Source organism: Pseudophryne corroboree, chromosome 3 (assembly GCF_028390025.1).
Source record: "Pseudophryne corroboree isolate aPseCor3 chromosome 3, aPseCor3.hap2, whole genome shotgun sequence".
Classification (NCBI taxonomy): domain Eukaryota; kingdom Metazoa; phylum Chordata; class Amphibia; order Anura; family Myobatrachidae; genus Pseudophryne; species Pseudophryne corroboree.
The window spans coordinates 305,878,540-305,905,150 of NC_086446.1; the positions used below are offsets into that span (position 1 = coordinate 305,878,540).

The 26,611-nt window shown below is 46.6% G+C and overlaps 1 protein-coding gene across 1 annotated transcript in view; it reads right to left on the minus strand.

Annotated features, from left to right (window-relative positions):
- Nucleotides 1–24,633, minus strand: part of GNAS (GNAS complex locus) — a 601,606-nt gene extending 576,973 nt beyond the window's left edge. Inside the window, exon 1 of the mRNA XM_063959384.1 lies at nt 24,224–24,633. Coding sequence (XP_063815454.1) covers nt 24,224–24,461 — 238 coding nt within the window. The 5' untranslated portion in view covers nt 24,462–24,633. The remainder of the gene's footprint in view (nt 1–24,223) is intronic.
- Between the last annotated feature and the right edge of the window lie 1,978 nt (nt 24,634–26,611).

A 26,611-nucleotide genomic window follows, 5' to 3' on the forward strand; every position in this document is an offset into this window, starting at 1 on the left:
TCTATTTCTCGTAGTCCGTAGTGGATGCTGGGAACTCCGAAAGGACCATGGGGAATAGCGGGCTCCGAAGGAGGCTGGGCACTCTAGAAAGATTTAGGACTACCTGGTGTGCACTGGCTCCTCCCACTATGACCCTCCTCCAAGCCTCAGTTAGGACACTGTGCCCGGACGAGCGTACACAATAAGGAAGGATTTTTGAATCCCGGGTAAGACTCATACCAGCCACACCAATCACACCGTACAACTCGTGATATGAATCCCAGTTAACAGTATGAAACAACTGAGCCTCTCAACAGATGGCTCAACAATAACCCGATTTAGTTAACAATAACTATGTACAAGTATTGCAGATAAACCGCACTTGGGATGGGCGCCCAGCATCCACTACGGACTACGAGAAATAGAATTACCGGTGAGTAAATTCTTATTTTCTCTAACGTCCTAGTGGATGCTGGGAACTCCGAAAGGACCATGGGGATTATACCAAAGCTCCCAAACGGGCGGGAGAGTGCGGATGACTCTGCAGCACCGAATGAGAGAACTCCAGGTCCTCCTCAGCCAGGGTATCAAATTTGTAGAATTTTGCAAACGTGTTTGCCCCTGACCAAGTAGCTGCTCGGCAAAGTTGTAAAGCCGAGACCCCTCGGGCAGCCGCCCAAGATGAGACCACCTTCCTAGTGGAATGGGCATTTACAGATTTTGGCTGTGGCAGGCCTGCCACAGAATGAGCAAGCTGAATTGTACTACAAATCCAGCGAGCAATAGTCTGCTTAGAAGCAGGAGCACCCAGCTTGTTGGGTGCATACAGGATAAACAGCGAGTCAGATTTTCTGACTCCAGCCGTCCTGGAAACATATATTTTCAGGGCCCTGACAACGTCTAGCAACTTGGAGTCCTCCAAGTCCCTAGTAGCCGCAGGCACCACAATAGGCTGGTTCAGGTGAAACGCTGACACCACCTTTGGGAGAAATTGGGGACGAGTCCTCAATTCTGCCCTATCCATATGGAAAATCAGATAAGGGCTTTTACATGATAAAGCCGCCAATTCTGACACACGCCTGGCTGAAGCCAAAGCCAATAACATGACCACTTTCCACGTGAGATATTTCAGATCCACGGTTTTTAGTGGCTCAAACCAATGTGATTTTAAGAAACTCAACATCACGTTGAGATCCCAAGGTGCCACAGGAGGCACAAATGGGGGCTGAATATGCAGCACTCCTTTCACAAATGTCTGAACTTCAGGTACTGAAGCTAGTTCTTTTTGAAAGAAAATCGACAGAGCCGAGATCTGTACTTTAATGGAGCCTAGTTTTAGGCCCATATTAACTCCTGCTTGCAGGAAATGCAGAAATCGACCTAGTTGAAATTCCTCTGTTGGGGCCTTTTCGGCCTCACACCATGCAACATACTTCCGCCATATGCGGTGATAATGATTTGCTGTAACCTCTTTTCTAGCTTTAATAAGCGTAGGAATGACTTCCTCCGGAATGCCCTTTTCCTTCAGGATCCGGCGTTCAACCGCCATGCCGTCAAACGCAGCCGCGGTAAGTCTTGGAACAGACAGGGCCCCTGCTGTAGCAGGTCTTGTCTGAGCGGCAGAGACCACGGGTCCTCTGAGATCATCTCTTGAAGTTCCGGGTACCACTCTCTTCTTGGCCAATCCGGAACCACGAGAATTGCGTTTACACCTCGCTTTCTTATTATTCTCAATACCTTTGGTATGAGAGGTAGAGGAGGGAACACATAAACTGACTGGTACACCCACGGTGTCACTAGAGCGTCCACAGCTATCGCCTGAGGGTCTCTTGACCTGGCGCAATACCTCTCTAGTTTTTTGTTTAGGCGGGACGCCATCATGTCCACCTGTGGACGACCCCACTGATTTACAATCATTTGGAAGACTTCTGGATGAAGTCCCCACTCTCCCGGGTGGAGGTCGTGCCTGCTGAGAAAGTCTGCTTCCCAGTTGTCCACTCCCGGGATGAACACTGCTGACAGTGCTAGTACATGATTTTCCGCCCATCGGAGAATCCTTGTGGCTTCTGCCATTGCCATCCTGCTTCTTGTGCCGCCCTGTCGATTCACATGGGCGACTGCCGTGAAGTTGTCTGACTGGATCAGCACCGGCTGGTGTAGGAGCAGGGATTTTGCTTGACTTAGGGCATTGTAAATGGCCCTTAGTTCCAGAATATTTATGTGAAGGGAAGTCTCCTGACTTGACCATAGTCCTTGGAAGTTTCTTCCCTTTGTGACTGCCCCCCAGCCTCGTAGGCTGGCATCCGTGGTCACCAGGACCCAGTCCTGTATGCCGAATCTGCGGCCCTCCAAAAGATGAGTACTCTGCAGCCACCACAGAAGAGACACCCTGGTTCTTGGGGACAGGGTTATCAGGCGATGCATCTGAAGATGCGATCCGGACCACTTGTCCAACAGGTCCCACTGAAAAATCCTGGCATGGAACCTGCCGAATGGAATTGCTTCGTAAGAAGCTACCATCTTTCCCAGGACCCGCGTGCAGTGATGCACCGATACCTGTTTTGGTTTTAGGAGGTCTCTGACTAGAGAAGACAACTCCCTGGCTTTCTCCTCTGGGAGAAACACTTTTTTTCTGGACTGTGTCCAGAATCATTCCCAGGAACATTAGATGTGTCGTCGGGACCAGCTGTGACTTTGGGATATTCAGAATCCAGCCGTGCTGGCGCAGCACTTCCTGAGATAGTGCTACTCCCACTAACAACTGTTCCTTGGATCGTGCCTTTATTAGGAGATCGTCCAAGTATGGGATAATTAAAACTCCCTTTTTTCGAAGGAGTATCATCATTTCCGCCATAACCTTGGTAAATACCCTCGGTGCCGTGGAGAGTCCAAACGGCAGCGTCTGGAATTGGTAATGGCAATCCTGTACCACAAATCTGAGGTACTCCTGGTGAGGATGGTAAATGGGGACATGCAGGTAAGCATCCTTGATGTCCAGGGATACCATGTAATCCCCCTCCTCCAGGCTTGCAATAACCGCCCTGAGCGATTCCATCTTGAACTTGAATTTTTTATGTATGTGTTCAAGGATTTCAAATTTAAAATGGGTCTCACCGAACCGTCCGGTTTCGGTACCACAAATAGTGTGGAATAGTAACCCCGGCCTTGTTGAAGTAGGGGTACCTTGATTATCACCTGCTGGGTGATAAAATGGCGCCTTCTTAGGCTGTGAGGGGACATGGGGTAAAAATGCTGACTTCCCAGACGTTGCTGTGGAAAAAAGGTCGGAGAGACCATCCCCAAATAATTCCTCCCCCTTATAAGGCAAAACTTCCATGTGCCTTTTGGAATCTGCATCTCCAGTCCACTGGCGAGTCCATAAGCATCTCCTAGCAGAGATGGACAATGCACTTATTTTAGATGCCAGCCGGCAGACTTCCCTCTGTGCATCTCTCATATATAAGACTGAGTCTTTGATATGGTCAATTGTTAGCAGAATCGTGTCTCTGTCTAGTGTGTCAATATTTTCTGACAGTTTATCCGACCACGCAGCGGCAGCACTGCACATCCATGCTGACGCAATAGCTGGTCTAAGTATAATGCCTGAGTGTGTATATACAGACTTCAGGATCGCCTCCTGCTTTCTATCAGCAGGTTCCTTAAGGGCGGCCGTATCCTGAGACGGTAGTGCCACCTTTTTAGACAAACGTGTGAGCGCTTTATCCACTCTAGGAGGTGTTTCCCAACGTAATCTATCCTCTGGCGGGAAAGGGAACGCCATTAGTACCTTCTTAGAAATTACCAATTTCTTATCAGGGGAAGCCCACGCTTCTTCACACACTTCATTTAATTCATCTGACGGGGGAAAAACTACAGGTAGTTTTTTCTCCCCAAACATAATACCCTTTTTTGTGGTACCTGGATGTAAATCAGAGATATTTAACACCTCTTTCATTGCCTCAATCATGCAGTGAATGGCCTTAATGGGCATTAAATTTGACTCCTCGTCGTCGACACTGGTGTCAGTATCCGTGTCGACATCTACTTGTGCCATCTGAGATAGCGGGCGTTTCAGAGCCCCTGAAGACTTTTGAGACACCTGGACAGGCACGAGCTGAGAACTCGGCTGTCCCGCAGTCAGCATGTCGTCAAATTTCTTATGTAATGAGTCTATACGTGCACTCATTTCCTTCCATAAGCACATCCACTCAGGTGTCTGCCCCCCAGGGGGTGACATCCCTTCTAAAGGCATCCGCTCCGCCTCCACCTCATTATCCTCATCAAACATGTCGACACAGCCGTACCGACACACTCCACACACACAGGGAATGCTCAATATAGAGGACAGGACCCACAAAAGCCCTTTGGGGGGACAGAGTGAGAGTATGCCAGCACACACCAGAGCGCTATATAAGGCAGGGACTAACTGAGTTATGTCCCTTATAGCTGCTTTTTAATATAAACTATATACTGCGCCAAATTAAATGCCCCCCCTCTCTCTTTTTTACCCTTTTCTGTAGAGTAGTCTGCAGGGGAGAGCCAGGGAGCTTCCTTCCAGCGGAACTGTGAGGGAAAAATGGCGCCCAGTGTGCTGAGGGAGATAGCTCCGCCCCTTTTCCGCGGCCTATTCTCCCGCTTTTTTATGGAATATGGCAGGGGTATTTACCTCATATATAGCCCCTGGGGCTATATATTGAGGTATTTTTGCCAGCCAAGGTGTTTTTATTGCTGCCTCAGGGCGCCCCCCCCCCCCAGCGCCCTGCACCCTCAGTGACCGGAGTGTGAAGTGTGAGAGGAGCAATGGCGCACAGCTGCAGTGCTGTGCGCTACCTTGGTGAAGACTGATGTCTTCATGCCGCCGATTTTCCGGACCATCTTCTTGCTTCTGGCTCTGTAAGGGGGACGGCGGCGCGGCTCCGGGACCGAACATCAAGGCTGTCGATCCCTCTGGAGCTAATGGTGTCCAGTAGCCTAAGAAGCCCAATCCGGCTGCAAGCAGGCGAGTTCGCTTCTTCTCCCCTTAGTCCCTCGCTGCAGTGAGCCTGTTGCCAGCAGGTCTCACTGAAAATAATAAACCTAAGACTATCTTTCTTCTAAGAGCTCAGGAGAGCCCCTAGTGTGCATCCAACCTCGGCCGGGCACAAAATCTTACTGAGGCTTGGAGGAGGGTCATAGTGGGAGGAGCCAGTGCACACCAGGTAGTCCTAAATCTTTCTAGAGTGCCCAGCCTCCTTCGGAGCCCGCTATTCCCCATGGTCCTTTCGGAGTTCCCAGCATCCACTAGGACGTTAGAGAAAGGGAGGTTACCTGGGCGGGTCCAGAATTTGATAAGTTTGTCTGAAAAGGTGAATTTTAAGGGAACGTTTGGAGACTAGAGGTAAGTCTTATTGTGCGTGGGAGGGCATTCCGCAGAGTGGGTGCAGCCCGAAGGAAGTCCTGTAATTTTTGATTGGTAGCAAATAATGAGTGTGAATGAGAGAGATGCAGATCTTGGGGGTAATTCTGAGTTGATCGCAGCAGGAACTTCGTTAGCAGTTGGGCAAAACCATGTGCACTGCAGGGGAGGCAGATATAACATGTGCAGAAAGAGTTAGATTTGGGTGTGGTGTGTTCAATCTGCAATCTAAATTGCAGTGTAAAAATAAAGCAGCCAGTATTTACCCTGCACAGAAACAAAATAACCCACCCAAATCTAACTCTCTCTGCAAATGTTATATCTGCCCCCCCCCCCCCCCCTCCCTCCCCTGCAGTGCACATGGTTTTGCCCAACTGCTAAAAAAATTCCTGCTGCGATCAACTTGGAATTACCCCCCTTGTGCATAGCGAAGCGGTCGAGTAGGGAGATATTTTGAGATAAGCAAAGAGACATACATTGGGGTAGTTTGGTTAATAACCTTGTAAGTAAGTAAAAGTATTTTATACTGTATACGGTAGAATACTGATAACTAATGGAGGGACTGACAGAGTGGATCTGCAGACGATGACCGTGTAGCAAGGAAGATTAGCCTCACAGCTACATTCAAAATTAACTCAAAATCTCAATGTACATTTCCAGAGAGCAGCTCCTCCACCCATAGTAAAACTACCAATTGAAATCTCTAGGGCCACAGGCAACTAGGAAGGCCACTAACACTTTTCTTCCCAATGCTTCTTTTTTTCACCCTAGTTTTTCGTTCCATCAGTAATAATTTTTTCATAAACATCACCCCCACCCCCTCCTCAGATTTCCTTTCCTCTTCTTAGTGTGTACCACTATGTCACTCTTACCTGAAACGCTTCTTTTTTCTTCCCTAGTATTCTTTCTTCCTCAGCTTACAGTTTTCTATTGCCCAGTACCTGCTTTCTGCCCAAATTCATTCCCTCCCTTCTTTTGGCACATCCTGCCAAATTCTGCCTCCCAATTGGAGAACACACTGAATGTCCTCTAAGTAACCCTGCATAATTGAATAGTAGCAATTTTCTATGGCAAGCTGTGACTTTGACTGCTCAGAATAAATATCTAGTACTAGCTTACTCATTGGGGCAGATTCAATTATGCATGGAAGACGCCGGATCAGCAATTCTATGGGCGATATTCAATTGTTTTGAGCCCTTCATCTCCTGTCTAAAGTGACGGGCGAATTGCGGGGCGCAATTCAATTGTTTGTTAGTTTTTTTGCACTGATCGTGCACATAAAGGTCGGGTTTCACCACATAAAGCAGCTAAACCCAACCATAGTGCTGGGCGTGATTGCGAAAAGTGCCATTTGGGCTCCCTAAGGGGTCACTTTTTGCGCATTTCAGCCATTGCGCCCGCACAGAGAAACAATTGAATTGCTCTGTTGGGCGCCATCTAGTGGCTGCCCACGCATGCCACAATTGTGTTATTGTAAGCTGTAGAAAGCAGATTCTCTGCATAGCCCAGTGGTTTCCAAACTGTTTTGAATCACGGCACCCTAGAATATCAGAATTTTCTTCACGGCACCCCTAGGCCAAAAATTTCTTATCGAGAAATTTAGAAAGAAATATTACATTAAGTAGATCGCGTTTATATGTCATCCTTAGGGTCAGTTGTGTGGTGAGGGACAAGATTTGCTTCTGTTTGGCCACATATTTTATGACTGGCAGCCACCAGCACTGGTTTTGCCTATTATATTGACCATGAATAATTTGAATTGGTCCTGGACCACCAACCCAAGGCACCCCTGCAAGTGTCCCGAGGCACCCCAGGGAGCCACAGCACACAGTTTGGGAACCTCTGGCATAGCCTACAGTCGGCAGCTCACAGCTAACTGAATCTCCCCCACGGTCTGTACTTTTAGCATCACCCTGGAACGTCAATATTTGTTTCCTGGGGTGTTAAGGAAATTACTTTGAATGGAGGGCTACAATTTTTTTTCTCACAGTTAGCCTCCAACCAATTAGGTAAGGATTATTTGCTGAGTAATTTTTATTCTAACAAACACTACAACTAATAAATACAACTATTAAAATATATCTTGAAATAAAATATTTAATATTATTTTAGATATAACTATATAGTTGTGACTTGGACTGCAGGCAAGAGATCCTGGTCTTTATTCTTCTTGCATACTGTCACTCAGATAATGACAGGGAAAATCAACCACTGTGGGTAAGAGGCCCGGGACTAGGTTGGGGGTAGGGTGGCCAATCCCGGGCCATTTTTTCAATCCAGGGTATCGCAAGGGGATTCATTGCGCTGGCTCCGCCCGACAGCATTCTCACAGCCGGGATCTCGCTGTCGGTACAGTGACAGGCGGTATTCTTACCGCCGGTCACACATACCCAACCCGTGTCATTGGCCAATACTGCAAAACAGGCAGAAACCTATCCAGAAACTGTGTCATAAAATGTCCTCCAGTAATTATTACAAAATACATTACTTTCCCTTTTTTAGGTTCCCATTGTGCCTTTGAGTCATGTGTTTATTTGAGCAAGTCGAGTTGTTTAGTGTAACCAAATTAGGGTTCATACAATGGCAGGGAATAAGGGAAAAACACTGCCTGTTAAAAGTGTAGACAAAACCTTGTACCTTGTCCTCGGATCCATGCAGCAGAGTGGCGCAGGTAACGTTAAAGTTGCCGCAAAGACAATGCTTGACAGAAAGCGCGTGTACAGATGCTTTCACTTACATTACTTTTTTGACCAATAATTTAAAAGACATGTTTGCTAAACTTTAAGAACATGCATTTAAATACAGTAATACTCTTGTTTATCAGTCCTCAATATACAAATTGCTTTTCTTGTTTTTTTATACACACACACAAACACACACACACACACACACACACACACACACACACACACAGCAACTGCCTCTATTGTCTGGCCTAGTACAGGCCAAAGGCTAAGGTTCCACATGAGATTTTTGGATTTGGTACGATATGCCGGCGTTCGGGATGCCAGTGGTCAAAAGGCCGACTGCAGCATCCCGATGCTTAGAATCCCAACAGGGGCTAGATAAGTATACTTACCTTCCCTCCTTATCCGAACCCTCCCTTTTTGCAGCCTAAACCTATCCCTCCTCAGTGGTGCCTAAACCTAACCCCCCCTTCCCGCAGCCTAAACCTAACCCTACCTCCCTCGCAGCCTAACCCTAACCCCCATCACCGCAGCCTAAACCTAACCTGCCCCCCTCCCCCTGGCTTACCTGTGCACAGCCCCTGTACAGGGCCATCTTAACAGCAGTGTAGGCCCCTGGGCACAGCAATGCACTGGGGCCCCTACCCATGCTCCAGCAGTGGGGGTGGGGGGAGCTATTAGCGGCAGCTTTGATGTCCCGCAGGCGGTAGGGGGGTGTTCTATGTTCTGCTCAGCATGTAGGACCTGGAGCAGTAATTTCTGCTAATTACTCCTTTACTGTACAGATGGGGCGGGAGGTAGAACACTAAACTGTAGAAGGGGACATTGGGCTGAATGAAGGGCCCCAGTACATGACTTCCAGGGTGGTAGGGGGTGTTTAATACATAGGTGAGGGGTGGATAGTGGAGTGGTCTTAATATTCATCATTTTCTGGTGGGAGGGCAGCTTGCTTGACCACAGATATCTCCAGTTCCTGGATATAGATTTCTTAGCTTTGAATTGCATAAAAAACTAGAGAGTCCCTCCTTTCAAAAGGTACTGGGGACTTGGGGATAAGAGTTCACGAGCCAAAGAAATCCACCGACAAAAATATAAAACTGCATATTAGGCGTGTGGAGCTGGAGCAGGGACCAGCTGCTTGAAGGCTGATATCTCTGATTCTGGGCATAGTAGAGACAAGCTGCCAGGGTCCAACTAAAAGGAGAGAGTCCCAGCTTTTGGATTATACCCCCAGAAAAACTCTAAGTCAGACAGAACCCGAGATATCTGGCTGGGAAGATCAATTAACAGGCTCGGATGGGGACCACTGCTTTGAAGTCCGATATCTCTGGTTCCCCAGGGCCGATTTTCAAAAATCTGGTACCCTTGGAAAGAGGGGACCCTCAGCTATCAGCCTAGGGCCCTTATACTCCTGGGGCCCTTGGGCAAGTGCCCATTGAGCCCATACGAAAAGACGGCCCTGCCCCTGTAAATGCTTGTTTAGGGTCCTTTCGGTCGAGATTCCGGCGCCGGGTATGTGATCTCTGTCCGGATGCCGGCCGGCATTCCGAGCAGTGTCGGGATTCCGGCGTCGGGATTTCGACTGCCAGGATTCTGAGTGGATCCCAGATTTTCAGTCTCTTGATATTCTGCGTAGCAAAGCACATAGAAAGTACACCAGAGGACATTTACTAAGCAGTGATAAGACCAGAGAAGTGAGCCAGTGGAGAAGTTGCCCCATCAACCAATCAGCAGCTCTGTATAATTTTATAGTATGCAAATTATAGATGTTACTTCAGTGCTGATTCGTTGCCATGGGCAACTTCTCCACTGGCTCACTTCTCCGCTCTTACCACTGCTTAGTAAATGTCCCCCACAATTACAAAACAAGTACTAGGCCTTGAAAAGTGATACAGTGGGAAGTGATAAAGTACCAGCCAATCAGCTCCATGTTACAGACTGTATTTGAAAAATGACAGTTAGTAGCTGGATGGCTAGTACTTTATCACTCTCCCTCTAAAGGTGGATACACACTAGTAGATATATCTGCAGATCAATTGATCTGCAGATATATCTATGGATGGATCGGGCAGTGTGTTGAGCATACACACTGCCCGATCCGTCGGGGACTGACGTCATGAACTCGGCGGCGAGTACACACGTCCGCCCAGTTCACCTATGAATCAACGCCGGCTGCCGCAGCATGTGTATGGGCGGTCGGCCGACCGCCGTACACACACAGCGACGCGCCAATATATCGGTAGATATATTGGCTGTCGGCTGTGCTGCGGGGCCGACGCGATACGCCTGTGAACGACGGAGTTCACAAACGTATCGGCCGTACACACTGGCCGACGGACCGGCGATATATCGGCCGTTCAAGAGAACGGCTGATATATCGGCCAGTGTGTACGGGCCTTAAGAGAATAATTTCTTCAGATCATGCAGTAAAAAAAAAAAAAAAAAGGGAGATTTATGGTAGACTTACCATGGTTAAATCTCTTTCTATGAGGTACACTGGATTCCACAGGGAATACATCTGGGTGTAGAGTTGAATCTTGATCTGAGGCACCAACAGGCTAAAGCTTTGACTGTTCCCAGGATGCACTGCACCACCTCCTCTATAACCCTGCCTCCAGGCACTGGAGCTCAGTTTAGTTAACCAGTCCAATGCAATAGCAGGTAAAAGAGACGGTAGAGTTAGTCACACAGAACCACATTCTCACGACAGGAGAAGGGACTAGCGGCTAATGCCATACAAACACAAAGAAGTGCGTCAGTGTAGGCGCCCTGTGGAATCCAGTGTACCTCGCAGAAAGAGATTTAACCATGGTAAGTATAACATCTCCTTTTCTGCAGCGGGGTACACTGGGATTCCACAGGGAATACATCGGGATGTCCTAAAGCAGTTCCTCATGGGAGGGGACGCACCGTAGCGGGCACAATAACCCGGCGTCCAAAGGAAGCATCCTGGGAGGTGGAAGTATCAAAGGAATCGAACCTGATGAAGTGTTCACTGAGGACCACGTAGCCGCCTTGCACAATTGTTTAGCGGAGGCGCCTCGGCGGGCTGCCCAAGAAGGTCCAACAGACCGAGTAGAATGTGCTTTGATAGCAGCAGGAGCTGGGAAACCAGCCTGCGCATAGGCTTGTGCAATCACCATTCTAAACCATCTGGCCATGGTTTGCTTATTCACAGGCCAGCCACGTTTATGAAAACCAAAAAGTACAATAAGGGTATCTGACCTCCGGAGGGAGGCAGTCCTATCTACCTAAATACGGAGAGCCCGTACCACATCCAAAGACCGCTCTTTGGAGGACAAACCAGAAGAGATAAAGGCCAGAACCACAATCTCCTGATTAAGATGAAAAGATGAAACCACCTTAGGTAGATAACCAGGGCGAGTTCGAAGAACTGCCCTGTCACGGTGAAAAATCAGAAAGGGCGGACGACAGGACAAAGCGCCTAAGTCCGACACCCTCCTAGCAGAGGCAATAGCCAGTAAAAACAGGACCTCAAGTGTAAGACATTCGACCGTTTTTGGATTCGACACAATTCGACAGTCGAATCCCGGCCGCCGGGACCCGAATTCGACATATTCAATAAAAAACAGATTCGACAGTCCCGCTGTCGAAAAACAGACCAATTGACGAATAGTGTGCGTCCTGGATTCGACTTCATGGACGGCACAAAAGTGTTAAAAAAAACCTGAAAAAAGCATAACCAGCCTCGGGCTCTTTGAGCCGGTCCTGATTGTAAAAATACGGGGGGGGGGGGAATGACAGGGGATCCCCCGTATTTTAACAACCAGCACCGGGCTCTGCGTCCGGTCCTGGTGCCAAAAATACGGGGGACAAAACACGTAGGGATCCCTCGTATTTTTAACACCAGCACCGGGCTCCACTAGTCAGAGAGATAATGCCACAGCCAGGGGACACTTTTATATAGATCCCTGCGGCCCTGGCATTAAATCACTAACTAGTCACCCTGGAGGAGTGGGGACCCCTTAAATCAAGCCCCCCCCCCTCCAGCTACCCAAGGGCCAGGGGTGAAGCCCGAGGCTGTCCCACCCATCCAAGGGCGGCGGATGGGAAGATGATAGCCAAGTGTCAAAAAAAAGAATTTGTTTTTTTGTAGCAGAACTACAAGTCCCAGCAAGCCTCCCCCGCAAGCTGGTACTTGGAGATCCACAAGTACCAGCATGCGGGGGGGGGGGGGGGGGGGGGGGGGAACGGGCCCACTGGTACCTGTAGTTCTACTACAAAAAAAATACCCAAATAAAAACAGTACACACACACACACACACCGTGACAGTATAACTTTATTACATACATGCACACCAACATACCAACATACTTACCTATGTTGACACGAAGGCTCGGTCTCCTCCACGTAGAATCCACGGGGTACCTGTAAATAAAATTATACTAACATCAATCCAGTGTAGATCGGTCCTCTTCTTTGTTTGTAATCCACGTACTTGGCAAAATAAAAAACCGCAAAACACGATCCACGCACTGAAAGGGGTCCCATGTTTACACATGGGACCCCTTTCCCCGACTGCCGGGACCCCCTGTGACTGCTGTCAAAGAGGGTCCCTTCAGCCAATGAGGGAGTGCCACGTCGTGGCACTCTCCTGATTGGCTGTGCGCGTCTGAGCTGTCAGGTCAGCTTCCCACTGAAAAACATGCACTGATCTCTATATATTATTTTAGTCAGTAAAAAAAAAAAAAAAATACTTTTAAAAAATATATTAAATAATACTTGTGGCTTCTAAATAGACAAACCAAGTAGATAATCCCTTCTAATATAAATAGATATCTACAGGTTGAGTATCCCTTATCCAAAATGCTTGGGACCAGAGGTATTTTGGATATGGGATTTTTCCGTATTTTGGAATAATTGCATACCATAATGAGATATCATGGTGATGGGACCTAAGTCTAAGCACAGAATGTATTTATGTTACATATGCACCTTATACACACAGCCTGAAGGTCATTTTAGCCAATATTTTTAATAACTTTGTGCATTAAACAAAGTGTGTGTACATTCACACAAATCATTTATGTTTTATATACACCTTATACACACAGCCTGAAGGTCATATAATACAATATTTTTAATAACTTAGTGTATTAAACAAAGTTTGTGTACATTGAGCCATCAGAAAACAAAGGTTTCACTATCTCACTCTCACTCAAAAAAGTCCGTATTTCGGAATATTTGGATATGGGATACTCAACCTGTATTAGCAATCAAAAAAACACACAAAAAAAAACATGTTTTTAAAAAATTTTATTAGATCATGACAGCAAAATGAGGCGGAATGAAATTGACGAAATGACTGTCGAATCGACATTCTTCAATTGAATATACTTTTGTAGAAAAGCCGCATTTTTATCATTGCAGACATGTCGAATTTGAGAAATGTCGAATTGCAAAAAGTCGAATCTGAAACGGCAGGTTTTTTGTCGAAAAGTACTGTATTGCATTGTCAAATCCAATTCAACAGGTTTTTTTTGTCGAAAATGCCCCGTTTTTCGACATTTGCGGCAATTCGACCGCAATTGCATATACCCATTAAGATCCACAGACTCAAGAGATTCAAATGGAGACTCTTGCAGGGAATTTAAGACAACAGACAGATCCCATGGAGCCACAGGAGGGACACAGGGAGGCTGAATCCGTAAAACACCCTGAGTGAAAGTATGAACATCAGGAATAGATGCAATTTTCCTCTGAAACCACACCGACAAGGCAGATATATGAACCTTGAGGGAGGCCAGGAATGCCTAAATCTAGGCTTTGTTGCAGAAAAGCCAAAAGCCTAGAAGTTCTGAACAAATAGGCATCATAACTCTTAGCAGCACACCATGTGAAGTAAGAATTCCAGACCCTGTAATAAATCTGTGCAGAAGCCAGTTTGCGGGCCTTCAACATAGTTTTAATAACCGCCTCAGAGAATCCCTTGGCCCTCAGGAGTGAAGCTTCAAAAGCAACGCCGTCAAAGCCAGTCTGTCCAGGTCCGGATAGACACATGTACCCTGAACGAGGAGGTCTGGGCATTGAGGAAGTAGAAGAGGACGCTCTATCGATAGACCCTGCAGGTCTGAGAACCAATGCCGTCTGGGCCACGCTGGAGCGACTAGAAGTAGTATTCCTCTTTCTTGCTTGAACTTCCGAAGTACTCTGAGCAGAAATGACACTGGAGGGAACACTTATGGCAGCCGAAAGTTCCATGGAATTGCCAGTGCATCCATGAATGCTGCTTGAGGATCCCTTGTCCTTGATCCGAAGACCGGAACCTTGTGACTTTCTGTGGAGACAAAAACAGTCATTGGCTGTGTGTGTCCAGTAGTGCCCCCAGGTGCACCATACTCCGAGCAGGGACCAGCGAGGACTTTTTCCAGTTAATGAGCCACCCGTGGGCTTGTAGGAAATGGACTGTCAGTTCCAGATGACTGAGGAGAACCTCTTGGGAGTTCGCCAGGATCAGCAAGTCGTCCAAATATGGCAGGATCCTGATTCCCTGACGGCGGAGAAGAGCCATCATCACGGCCATGACCTTGGTGAAGATACGAGGGGCCATGGCCAATCCAAAAGGCAGTGCCCGGAATTGATAATGTAGGTTGCCAATAGCAAACCGCAGATATTGCTGATGCGACATGGCAATAGGTATGTACAGGTAAGCATCCTGTATGTCCAGGGATACTATATAGTCTTTGGGTTCCATGGCCAGCACTATAGAGCGCAGAGTTTCCATACTGAATTTGGATGCTCTCACAAACTTGTTCAATGATTTGAGATTGATGATAGGCTGGAAAGACCCATTTGGATTCAGAACTAGAAACAGGGTCGAATAGTATCACCTGCCTCTCTGAGACAGGGGGACCAGCACTATCACTCCTGTATCCAGGATGGATTGTACAACCAAGTGTAGAGCTTGCGCTTTTAACGGACCTGCAGGGATAACCATTGTGCAAAACTGGCGAGGGAGACGTCTCTTGAAAGAGACTGCATACCCGTGAGAGATAACTTCCCGCACCCAGGCACCCGAAGTGGTCTTTAGCAAGATCTGGGTGAATTGCAGAAGTTGGCCTCCCACCATGGGGTCCCCCAAGAAGAGGCTCGCCCCGTCATACAGCAGGCTTGTCTTGTTTGGAAGCAGGCTGACGGGCGGCCCAGGATTGTTTAGATTTAGGCTTAGTGGTTTTGGAAGCACAAGCCTGTCGCGGATACGCCTGACCCTTTGCTGTCCCTGGAGATCGAAAGGATCGAAAGGTGGTAATCTTAGCCTTCGGAGCAGAAGGATTAGTATTTGGGAGACACACAGTCTTGGCAGTAGTCAAGTCAGTTACAATCTTGTTCAGATCCTCCCCAAATAGGATAACTCCCCTAAAAGGGAGTACCTGCAAGGTCTTTTTGGAGTCCAGGTCCACCTTCCAGGACCTCAACCACATAATTCGACGAGCCAGGATAGACGTAGTAGATGCCTTGGCCGCCATTACACCTGCATCAGAGGCCGCCTCCTGAATATAGTGGGAGGCTGTGTTAATATAAGACAGATATTGTCTGGCAGTGACAGAAAAATCCTGAGGCAGCTCATTTTCAATTGCCTGAACCCATGCTTCAATTCCTTTCGCAGCCCAGGAGGCTGCCATAGTGGGTCTATGTACCGCAGCAGTAAGAGAATAAATGGATTCAGGCATCCCTCCACACGCTTATCTGTCGGTTCCTTCAGTGAGGTGACAGTGGTGACAGGCAGAGTAGATGACACCACAAGACGGGCGAAATGAGAGTCCACCGGCGGTGGAGTATCCCACTTGTTACTCAACTCCGCAGGGATAGGATAACGAGCAAGCATCTTTTTAGACAGGGAAAAATTATTTTCTGGTGACGACCAGGATTCCTGACGTATGTCAATTAAGTGGTCAGAATGTGGTAAGACTACCTTAGCAACCTTCTGAAGTTTGAACTTATCAGGTTTCTTAGACGCAGTAATAGGCTCAATGTCATCATCTATTTGAAGAATTAGCTTAATAGCCTCCACTAGGTCAGGATCATCAACCTGGGTTGTAGATTCCTCATCACAAGCAACTGTATCAGTGTCTGACGGATCAGTATATTCCCCATCCTCATCGGAAGAATTATCCAAAATATTAGTGGATTGTGAGGAAGAAATTGCCCGTTTAGATGACCCCTTGGCCCCAGAGGGGCGTGGGGTAGACTTTTGTCTAACCAGGGATTGATTTAATTGTTGTAATCGGGTAGACAGAGTATCCGCCCAGGGCAGATTAACTACAAGGACAATATGTGGCTGCAATGGCACTGGAGGTCCCACAGGGGGCGCAAGACGTGTCACAATTGTACTCAGCATACTTGAGAATGCTGCCCAGGGTGGGTCCTGATTGGCCACAAGTACTGCAGGTTGACTGGGTGTATGGCACTCAGCGCCTGAGCAAGCAGCTAAAACCGCCCCCCTCAGGTAAATCCGTTGCGCCATTACTGCAGGATGCAGATGCGTCTGCGGATTTCCCGCCCTGTGTGGCAGACATTATAAGGAATGTAGCCTTAGGGCGTAACAGTACAATATAGCTAGACAAATACAATACCTGAAAAAAACAAACTATGTTATGTGACAGCAAACACAGGACACAAAACAGAGGATTTAAGCGGTATGAGGTGACTGAAACACACAGTAAAAAATACCAAATTGTAAATTCTGTGTAACACTATATTTTATATATACAGTATATATACATACATTGCTCAAAAAAATAAAGGGAACACTAAAATAACACATCCTAGATCTGAATGAATAAAATATTCTTATTAAATACTTTGTTCTTTACATAGTTGAATGTGCTGACAACAAAATCACACAAAAATTATCAATGGAAATCAAATTTATTAACCCATGGAGGTCTGGATTTGGAGTCACCCTCAAAATTAAAGTGGAAAAATACACTACAGGCTGATCCAACTTTGATGTAATGTCCTTAAAAAAAGTCAAAATGAGGCTCAGTAGTGTGTGTGGCCTCCACGTGCCTGTATGACCTCCCTACAATGCCTGGGCATGCTCCTGATGAGGTGGCGGATGGTCTCCTGAGGGATCTCCTCCCAGACCTGGACTAAACACACAAGGGGTCTTAGGATCTCATCTCGGTACCTAATGGCAGCCAGGCTACCTCTGGCGAGCACATGTAGGGCTGTGCGGCCCCCCCAAAGAAATGCCACCCCACACCATTACTGACCCACAACCAAACCGGTCATGCTGGAGGATGTTGCAGGCAGCAGAACATTCTCCTTGGCGTCTCCAGACTCTGTCACGTCTGTCACTTGTGCTCAGTGAGAACCTGCTTTCATCTGTGAAGAGCACAGGGCGCCAGTGGCGAATTTGCCAATCTTGGTGTTCTCTGTCAAATGCCAAATGTCCTGCACGGTGTTGGGCTGTAAGCACAACCCCCACCTGTGGACGTCGGGCCCTCATACCACCCTCATGGAGTCTGTTTCTGATCGTTTGAGTAGACACATGCACATTTGTGGCTTGCTGGAGGTCATTTTGCAGGGCTCTGGCAGTGCTCCTCCTGTTCCTCCTTGCACAAAGGCGGAGGTAGCGGTCCTGCTGCTGGATTGTTGCCCTCCTACGGCCTCCTCCACGTCTCCTGATGTACTGGCCTGTCTCCTGGTAGCGCCTCCATGCTCTAGGCACTACGCTGACAGACACAGCAAACCTTCTTGCCACAGCTCGCATTGATGTGCCATCCTGGATGAGCTGCACTACCTGAGCCACTTGTGTGGGTTGTAAGGAGGTCATACAGGCACGTGGAGGCCACACACACTACTGAGCCTCATTTTGACTTGTTTTAAGGACATTACATCAAAGTTGAATCAGCCTGTAGTGTGTTTTTCCACTTTAATTTTGAGGGTGACTCCAAATCCAGACCTCCATGGGTTAATAAATTTGATTTCTATTGATAATTTTTGTGTGATTTTGTTGTCAGCACATTCAACTATGTAAAGAACAAAGTATTTAATAAGAATATTTCATTCATTCAGATCTAGGATGTGTTATTTTAGTGTTCCCTTTATTTTTTTTAGCAGTATATATATATGGGACCCTGACGCACCTAGCCCCTCAGGGTACAGAATATAGTGATAGCAATATGTGATACAGGAGAATGGAATCCCACTGGAATCCCTATACACAACAGCTACAGGCACAGTCACATGTACAATGCAGAGGTTATTACATATAAAGAATAAAACTGCACTGAACTAGTAAATTTACATATAAATATGTATGAGTATAGATATAACAATGCACAGTAGATACTGGATGTATATCACAGAATACTTGTACTTAATATTCATATAGCAGTACACTTGTTCTTAACTAACACTGTCTGAAATGACATGTAGAATACTTAAGTGCCTGTAAATGCACAGCGCTGATGAGACAGGCGGCTTTACAGAGGAGACAGAGCCCTGCAGTCCCGGAGATCAGCCCAGCTAGTAGTGAAGATGGCGCAAAAATCTCTGTCAGGGAGTGAGGGAGCGTGAAATGCAGCTCCAGGGCAGGAACACCAGCAGTAGATGGGGCCCGGAGCTGGGGGAGGGGCTACAGGTCAGGGACTTATCCCCTATGCTGGTCCTCACTTCCGGGTACTGTGGAGTCTATATCAAACGGATTTTAGTAAATCCGACTAGTGTTCCCTTGCCCTGGTGGATATAGTGAGGTCCCTGTGCACTACAGTGTCCATGCCAGCGGCGCGGTCCGTCTCTTGGGACCGCAAATTTACCGGCGGGTTCCACCTCTTACCTCCTCCCTGATGTGCAGCCACGCGATCCTGGAGAGCGTCAGCGGTGGTGTGCCTGATGACCGGTGTGCCACCACTGCAAGTACCCGGGAACCCGGCTGCGGGAATATGTAGCACTGCTGGGGGAGGTGATGGAGCCGCAGCACAGCATGTCATAAAGACATAGAAAGTGCTGCGGCCCTTGAAGTCTTCTTAAAAGTTCTTTTCAGGGCTGCCTAGTGCAGCCCCACCTGTTAGTGACCTGCTCTGGAGGCACCAACTCATACCCCTTTTCCACTAGGTGCGCGCATTTACCCGTGTTTTTCCCCTGTGGAAAAGGGTCCCCCTGCAAATTCCCGGATCGAGCGATCCGGGAATCCTACCCGGGTAGCTTGCCGGGTTGAACACAATATGCCGGGTTGGCGAGCGCTGTGGTAAAGGGGGCTGTAGCACGGGTCGCAGCCACTGTGGAAAAGGGGTATCACAAACTGAGATTCAGTGCCTAGAGGCGGGGTTATAGAGGAGGCGGTGCAATGCATCCCGGGAACAGTCAAAGCTTTAGCCTGTTGGTGCCTCGGATCAAGATACACCCCGATGTATTCCCTGTGGAATCCCAGTGTACCCCGCTGCAGAAAAAAAGAATTTCCCTTCTCTCCTTGCCCTAAGTCAAATATAGAAGTAATCTGTAACATTATCTTAGATCTTCAATCGTGTACTGTGGGCTTGATACAGGGATTGCCGCAATGTTGTACACTGTGGAGCAAGTGTGCCACAGTGCATTTACCGTGATGGTCTTGTGGCAGCGGTCGCAGTAAGGATTAACAGGCAGGGAGCGTTTGTGGGAGGTTACAGGTGTGGCCGCTCAAGCGCAGGCGTGTTGTGACCGATTCAGGTGAGTGTCAGAGAATGCAACTGTGATTCCATATGCAGTTACAATGGCTCTGGCATGTTACTGCTGCCGGCCAATCTGCATAGGGTAACTTAAAAGGTCAATTATCGACTGATGTGTGTCCGATGCCTGCGTCTTCGTATATAGGGGGTCATTCCGAGTTGATCGCTCGCTAGCAACTTTTTGCTGTGCTGCGATCAGATAGTCGCCGCCTATGGGGGAGTGTATTTTCGCTTTGCAAGTGTGCGAATGCTTTTGCAGCCGACGGCACAAAAAGTTTTTTGCAGTTTCTAAGTAGCTCTGGACTTATACTCAGCCGCTGCAATCACTTCAGTCTTTTTGGTCCCGGCATTGACGTCAGACACCTGCCCTGCAAACGCTTGGACACGCCTGCGTTTTTCCAAACACTCCCAGAAAACGGTCAGTTGACACCCAAAAATGCCCTCTTTCTGTCAATCACCTTGCGATCGGCTGTGCGAATGGATTCTTCGTTAAATCCATCGCCTAGCACTGAGCCTCTTTGTACCCGTACGACACGCCTGGGCATTGCGGTGCATACGCATGCGCAGTTTTGCCGAGATTTACCCTGACCGCAGCCCTGCAAAAAGTTGCTAGCGAGCGATCAACTCGGAATGACCCCCCATAAGCAGATCTGAGACGCCTTCAGTAAGTGTCTCCATACAAATACGGATGTGACATTTGCATATTTACGCACAGCCGCTGCATACTATGTCACATCTGCAACGGCATTTGCGTACTTCTCTAAATCATGATCTGTGTCCATTGTTCAATTGTATAGCATTCGGTGAAATCTCACCTTACATAAAGTACATAATTGCCAATATCTGTCCTGTGTTTCTTAGGAGATGCTTGAATAAGGAGCCAGACAGGAGGCATGGGGGGTGTAGCATTGCGAGTTATGTCACAATTATGCACTACCACTGCAGAAGGGAGTGGGCCAATACTATATGTCACAATTCGCATCACTGAGTCCCTGGGCCACACAGTTCTTTGAGGAAGTAGGTGGATCAGGGAAACAGGTCTACTCTCTCAGGAGTCTGGGATAACTCCCTGAAATTCAGGAATATTCCTGACATTCTGGTAGAGTAGGCAAGTATATAGTATCTATATAAGCATTCCCATGGTCAAATAAACAAGTTCAAGGACATCCCAACTTGCTAGCATTGATTTTCACTTATTAGATATGAAGCCATCTCATTGTTCTTTCACGCTTTGTTCCAATTATACAGTTTGGTCACTCACAAAGATGACATACATAGCAATGTACAAACAAGGAGATAACAAGGAGATAAGTGCCCAATGGACTGACTGAAGTGCTACTGCCAAGGGCCTGGGGGTAAATTTACTAGAGCTTCTAAAAATGAAAAGTTGTGATGTTGCCCATAGCAACCAATCAGATTCTGTCTATCATTTCTCTATTGCATCCTAGAATATGATTGACAGAATTTGATTGGTTGCTATGGGTAACATCACCACTTTTTAAATTTTTAGAAGCTTTAGTAAATTTACCGTCACAAACACTGGTCGATTCTCCAGATACGCCAATTCTAGAATCTCTGTCCGTTACTACTGGATTACTTTAAAGACGACACTGCCACCAGCAAGAAGAAGATTTTAGCGACTAAACGCAAGGCCATCTTCGCTTCGGCCTACACACACAATTATTAATACGTCACAAAATACGTAACATGGACCATGAAACCTTGGGCATAAGAACACAGACCAAAACTAGAAATTAGAGCTTATAGTTACAAAAAAATAGTTACAAAGATTATGAGAAATACTTAAAACTACACACAGATTAGGATACAATTTCAAATAAAACAAAAGGGAGGATCATTTCAGAAACCTAACTTACTCAACAGCAGGTAGGTCTTCTGTGTAGAGGGATTTCACAATGTAAGAAATATGGTGCATTCCCAGCACCTGGCTGCTTCCTTCAGAAATGAACAACACAGTGAGGGTGAGAGGGGGAGATATAACCCCCTCACAGCTGCGGCACCCTCCTTTTCCTTAACTCTCTCAATGCTGTGTACCTGAGCAGTGAGAAACCAGATTTCTTTGGGGGTTTTCTTTTTAAACAGCTGTCTTCTTAAGTTTCAAGAGGTCAGCTTTCTTAACCTGGCCTGCCTTTTCTGTAATGTCTCTTTTAACTATAGTTTATAGCTTCTTAGATAAGGGCCATAAACTAACCTCTGACACCCCACTATACATCAAGTGTCCTCTACTCCCATATCTGTGTAGCTATGAGTTCACCTAGAGGACAGGCTGGCATCCATGTTTCACATCATTCATTACATTATACATTTAGACATTACATATACAGATCTTATATTGCTGGATGCAAGTAAATATCCCATTTTGCCACATACTCCCTGGACTCCATGGGGGCGATATTTGAACCCATGAGAGCAATTCAACTGTTGCTCTAACCGGACCCCATTATTTTAGGTTCAAACAGTAAGTTTAATATGCAGGCCTCATGCTACTACCGCAAACATCTTTTATTATAATCCACAGCTGCAGGAGTCAGTGGAGAGTGAATCAGTAATAGGCCTTTCACTTATACAGAACATTTTCCAACACATCAAACTCTGCTTTTAGCTTTTGCAACATATAGTAGGATTAGAGCAAACTAGGTGTGCCAACCAGTTCTTATCAGTAACTGGAGTATAAGCCATCAAAGATTGTAAGTATGATTGCAAAAACTGTAGCAACATTTTCATCATATTGTAAAACAGACAATACAAATCGAACTTCAGTAACCAAATCAGGGCTCACACACTGAGAATTTACTGAAATAATGTTTCATCTGAAGCTTTACTTGGTGGTAAAACGATGACAGTAAATAACAAGCTAGACATTCAAGCCCAATGACCTCACAGAAGTCGTTTTATCTGCTGTTACACCCACAAAAAATGTTATAAGCTAGAGCATAGGTTCTCAAACTCGGTCCTCAGGACCTCACACAGTACATGTTTTGCAGGTCTCCTCACAGAATCACAAAATAAATAATTAGCGCCACTTATGGACCTTTTAAAATGTGTCCGTGAATAATTAATACACCTGTACACCTGCTGGGTTACCTGCAAAACATGCACTGTGTGGGGTCCTGAGGACCGGGTTTGAGAACCTGTGAGCTAGAGATATGTGGGATATGACTGGATGGCAGTTATAATACTAAAGCTCTATGGGTCTAGCAGCAGCATATTCAGAAGACAGTAACTGATATTCTTTGGTCATTTATGTTGCAATTTGCAGTATAGCATTAAAGCACAGATACAACCACTGAATAATTGCACCAAACACTGAATGATGAATGTTCTGTCAGAGTGAGCCTACCTACTGTATGTTCATATACCTGTACATCATATACCCAATAGCCCATAGTTGGGACGGGATCCGGTCTTTAGGTCGACAGTAAGTAGGTCGACACAGTCTAGGTCGCCCACTATTGGTAAGTAGGTCAGTAAGTAGGTCGACATGGTTTCTAGGGCAACCGGGACTCTAGGTCGACATGAGTTTTTAACTTTTTTTTTTTTTTTTTACTTTTCATACTTTACAATCCACGTGGACTACAATTGGAAACGGTAACCTATGCCGAGTGCAGCGGAGCGAAGCGAGCCATACGAGGGGGCACGGTGCACTAATTGGGGTTCCCGATCACTGTGCAGAAAAAATTTCACAAAAAAAACCCTCATGTCGATCTTTTCTCATGTCGACATAGAGTCCCCGTCGACCTACTTACTGTCGACCAATAGTGGTCGACCTAGACACTGTCGACCTAAGTCTAATCTACCTAACATACCACATCCCTTGGGGCACCCTGAGGCTGCCCTGCTTCTACAGAGTCAAAGCTACCTGTTGCCTCAGCCCGTGCTAGGCAATCACTGGGTATGTGGTTGTTAGGTTGAATATGAGTTTTTCATATTTTTATTTTTTTAATTTATGGAACTTTTTCATACTTTATGATCCATGTGGACTGTGATTGGGAATAGTAACTTTGCCTGAAGCATGGCAAGCTAAACAAGCCATGTGAGGGTACGTGGTGCACTAATTGGGGGTCCCACTGCTGTTACGGAATAAACAATACCAACAAAAGGTTTTTTTTAAACTCGTCGACCTTTTCTCTGTGTCAACCTAGCGCATGTCGACCAATAGTGGTTGATCCAATGATCCACAACTCAATAACTCATGGCCATAAATATAATATTTCCAGGCAGCTATACACGAATATCTTACAGTACACATAATAATAATAATAATAATAATAATAATAATAAAATAATAATAATAATAATAATAATAAGTCTTCAGGTTAGCAAACTTGAAGCATATTGGATAATCTCTGACTACTGTACCCCTGGCAGCTGTAAACCAGCCCTGCTGCTGTATGGGGTAGCGCAGATAGATAACTCCGGCTGGTGTATAGTGTCACTGCCACACACCCTGCACACAGTGTCAACTTACCAAGCAGCAGCAGCCGGTGTATCTGCTTGTAGACTCTCTTCTCTGCTTTTAGGGTCTTGTCAATGCTTTTGCTCCTTTTCATATCCTCCTTCATCTTCGCCCTTATCTCTGCCCGCAGCAGCCGAGAGGTAGCGTCTATATCTGCAGCACAGCGATCGTCAGCACCCCCAGCCCCAGAGGTGCAGGGAAGGGTATGGGCTCCCAGCAGCCTGGGCCTGAGGCTGGAGCACATCCCCATACTAATGCAGGCGAGGAGCACAGTGCTGTTGCTGCAAAATAAAGTTTTTAATGTCCAGCCATGTTAATCCTGATGAGACAGAGGGCACCCCAGGGGTGGCTGCAGGCAGTGTCCCTGTTCCAAAGTGCTGCTCAGTGTATCCTCTCAGGGCTCAGCTGACCCTCCCGGACACACTACACTGGCCCTCTCCCTCCCTCCCCTGCTCTCTCTCCCTCCCCTGCTCTCTCTCTCCCTGTACTGTTAATTTGTTTGAAAAGCAGAAGGAGAACCATGCACCCGGGTCACGTGACTGGAGAGTACCCTGTTTACCGTAATGTTTAGAAAGTCAGGTCCCAGCAAAGGACTCCAGGTGACAGGAGCCGCTGCTGTGTACACTACTGAGTTGTGTGGAAAAGTTTTATCTCCCTCTCTGTCTCTACAGACCCATACAGGGAGAGGTGTGTGACTGACTGATACCAATCTATATGGAATTTGCCACGACTTCTTACTTAGCTGCTGAATAGAATACTGAGGAAGGGTATCACCAGGATCAGGCTGAGATGTCGCAGATCACTGATATCTCACAGAAACCTAGCAGCAGCAGCAAGAGTTAAAGCTGTTTACCTGGGACAAACATTGCACTGCACAGGCTTGCAGCAGATGTGGACACAATTACAGGAAAGTTAGCTGCTTGTCAGAAGATCACGTTGTCTAGTCTTCCTACAGCGTAATGGCAGAGTTGCAATCAGTCACATGTATGAGAATTGCCTTAACTGACCATGGATCTTCTTACAGTTGTTTCTCTTCTCTCTCTCTTTTTTTTTTTTTTTCCTTTTTATTTATTTCTTTTTAAATAAAATATACTTGGTACACACTGGCCGATATATCGCCCGTTCTCTTGAAAGGCCGATATATTGCGGGTCCGTCGGCCAGTGTGTAACAGGCGATACGTCTGTGAACTCCGTTGTTCACAGACGTATCACGTCGGCACCGCAGCACAGCCGACGGCTAATATATCTACCGATATATTGGCGCGTCGCTGTGTGTGTACGGGCGGTCGGCCGACCGCCCTTACACATGCTGCGGCAGCCGGCGGTGATTGACAGCTGAACTGGGCGGCCGTGTGTACACGCCCGCCCAGTTCATGACGTCAGTCCCCGACGGATCGGGCAGTGTGTATGCACAGCACACTGCCCGATCCGTCCATAGATATATCTGCCGATCATTTGATCGGCAGATATATCTACCAGTGTGTACCCACCTTAAGACTTCCACACACCCAGAGCCGGCCATAAGCATAGGCAAACTAGGCAATTGCCTAGGGCATTTGATATGCCTAGGGGCATCAGCAGCTTATGCTGATTAAAATGATATGCGGCATGCCTATATTCTGTGTGTAGCATTTCTTATGCAGATACAGCCACAGTCTCGCAGAATATATAGGCAAGCTGCATATCATTTTAATCAGCAGAATCTGCTTGTGCATCCTAGCCACATAGCAATGCAAATAAGATGCATTTTCATAAAAAAAGGTGCCCGACGTTAGCATTCAGGCAAGATTTATGAGGACACATCTGTATCCAAGCAGAGGCAGAGGTCACAGTGTTAGTGGCAGTGTGAGTGCTGTGTGCATGTGAGTGGGTTGGTTGTGCAGTAGTGTTCAGAATATGTGTAAGGAGCATTATGTGTGTCATGTAAAAATGCATTAATAATGTGCAACATATGTGTAAGGGGCACTATGTGTGTCATTATGTGTATAAGGGCATTAATAATGTGCGGCATATGTGTAACAGGATACTACTGTATGTGTGTCATTATGTGTATAGGGGCACTAATGTGCAGCAAATGTGTAGGGGGCACTATGTGTGTCATTATGTGTATAAGGGCATTTATAATGTGCGGCATATATGTAAGGGACATTATGTGTAAAAGGGCATTAATAAAGGTTGTCATAATGTGTAAGGCGCATTATGTTTATAAGGACATTAATAATGTGTAAGGGGCATTACTGTGTGGAATTATGTGTATAAATGCATTACTAATGTGTGGCATTATGTGTATAAGGTGCTCTACTATGTGGCGTTGCATATAGAAAGGGCACTACTGTGTTGTCTAATATGAATAAAGAGCAATAGGGTGTGGTATAATGTGAATAAGGAGCAATTCAGTGT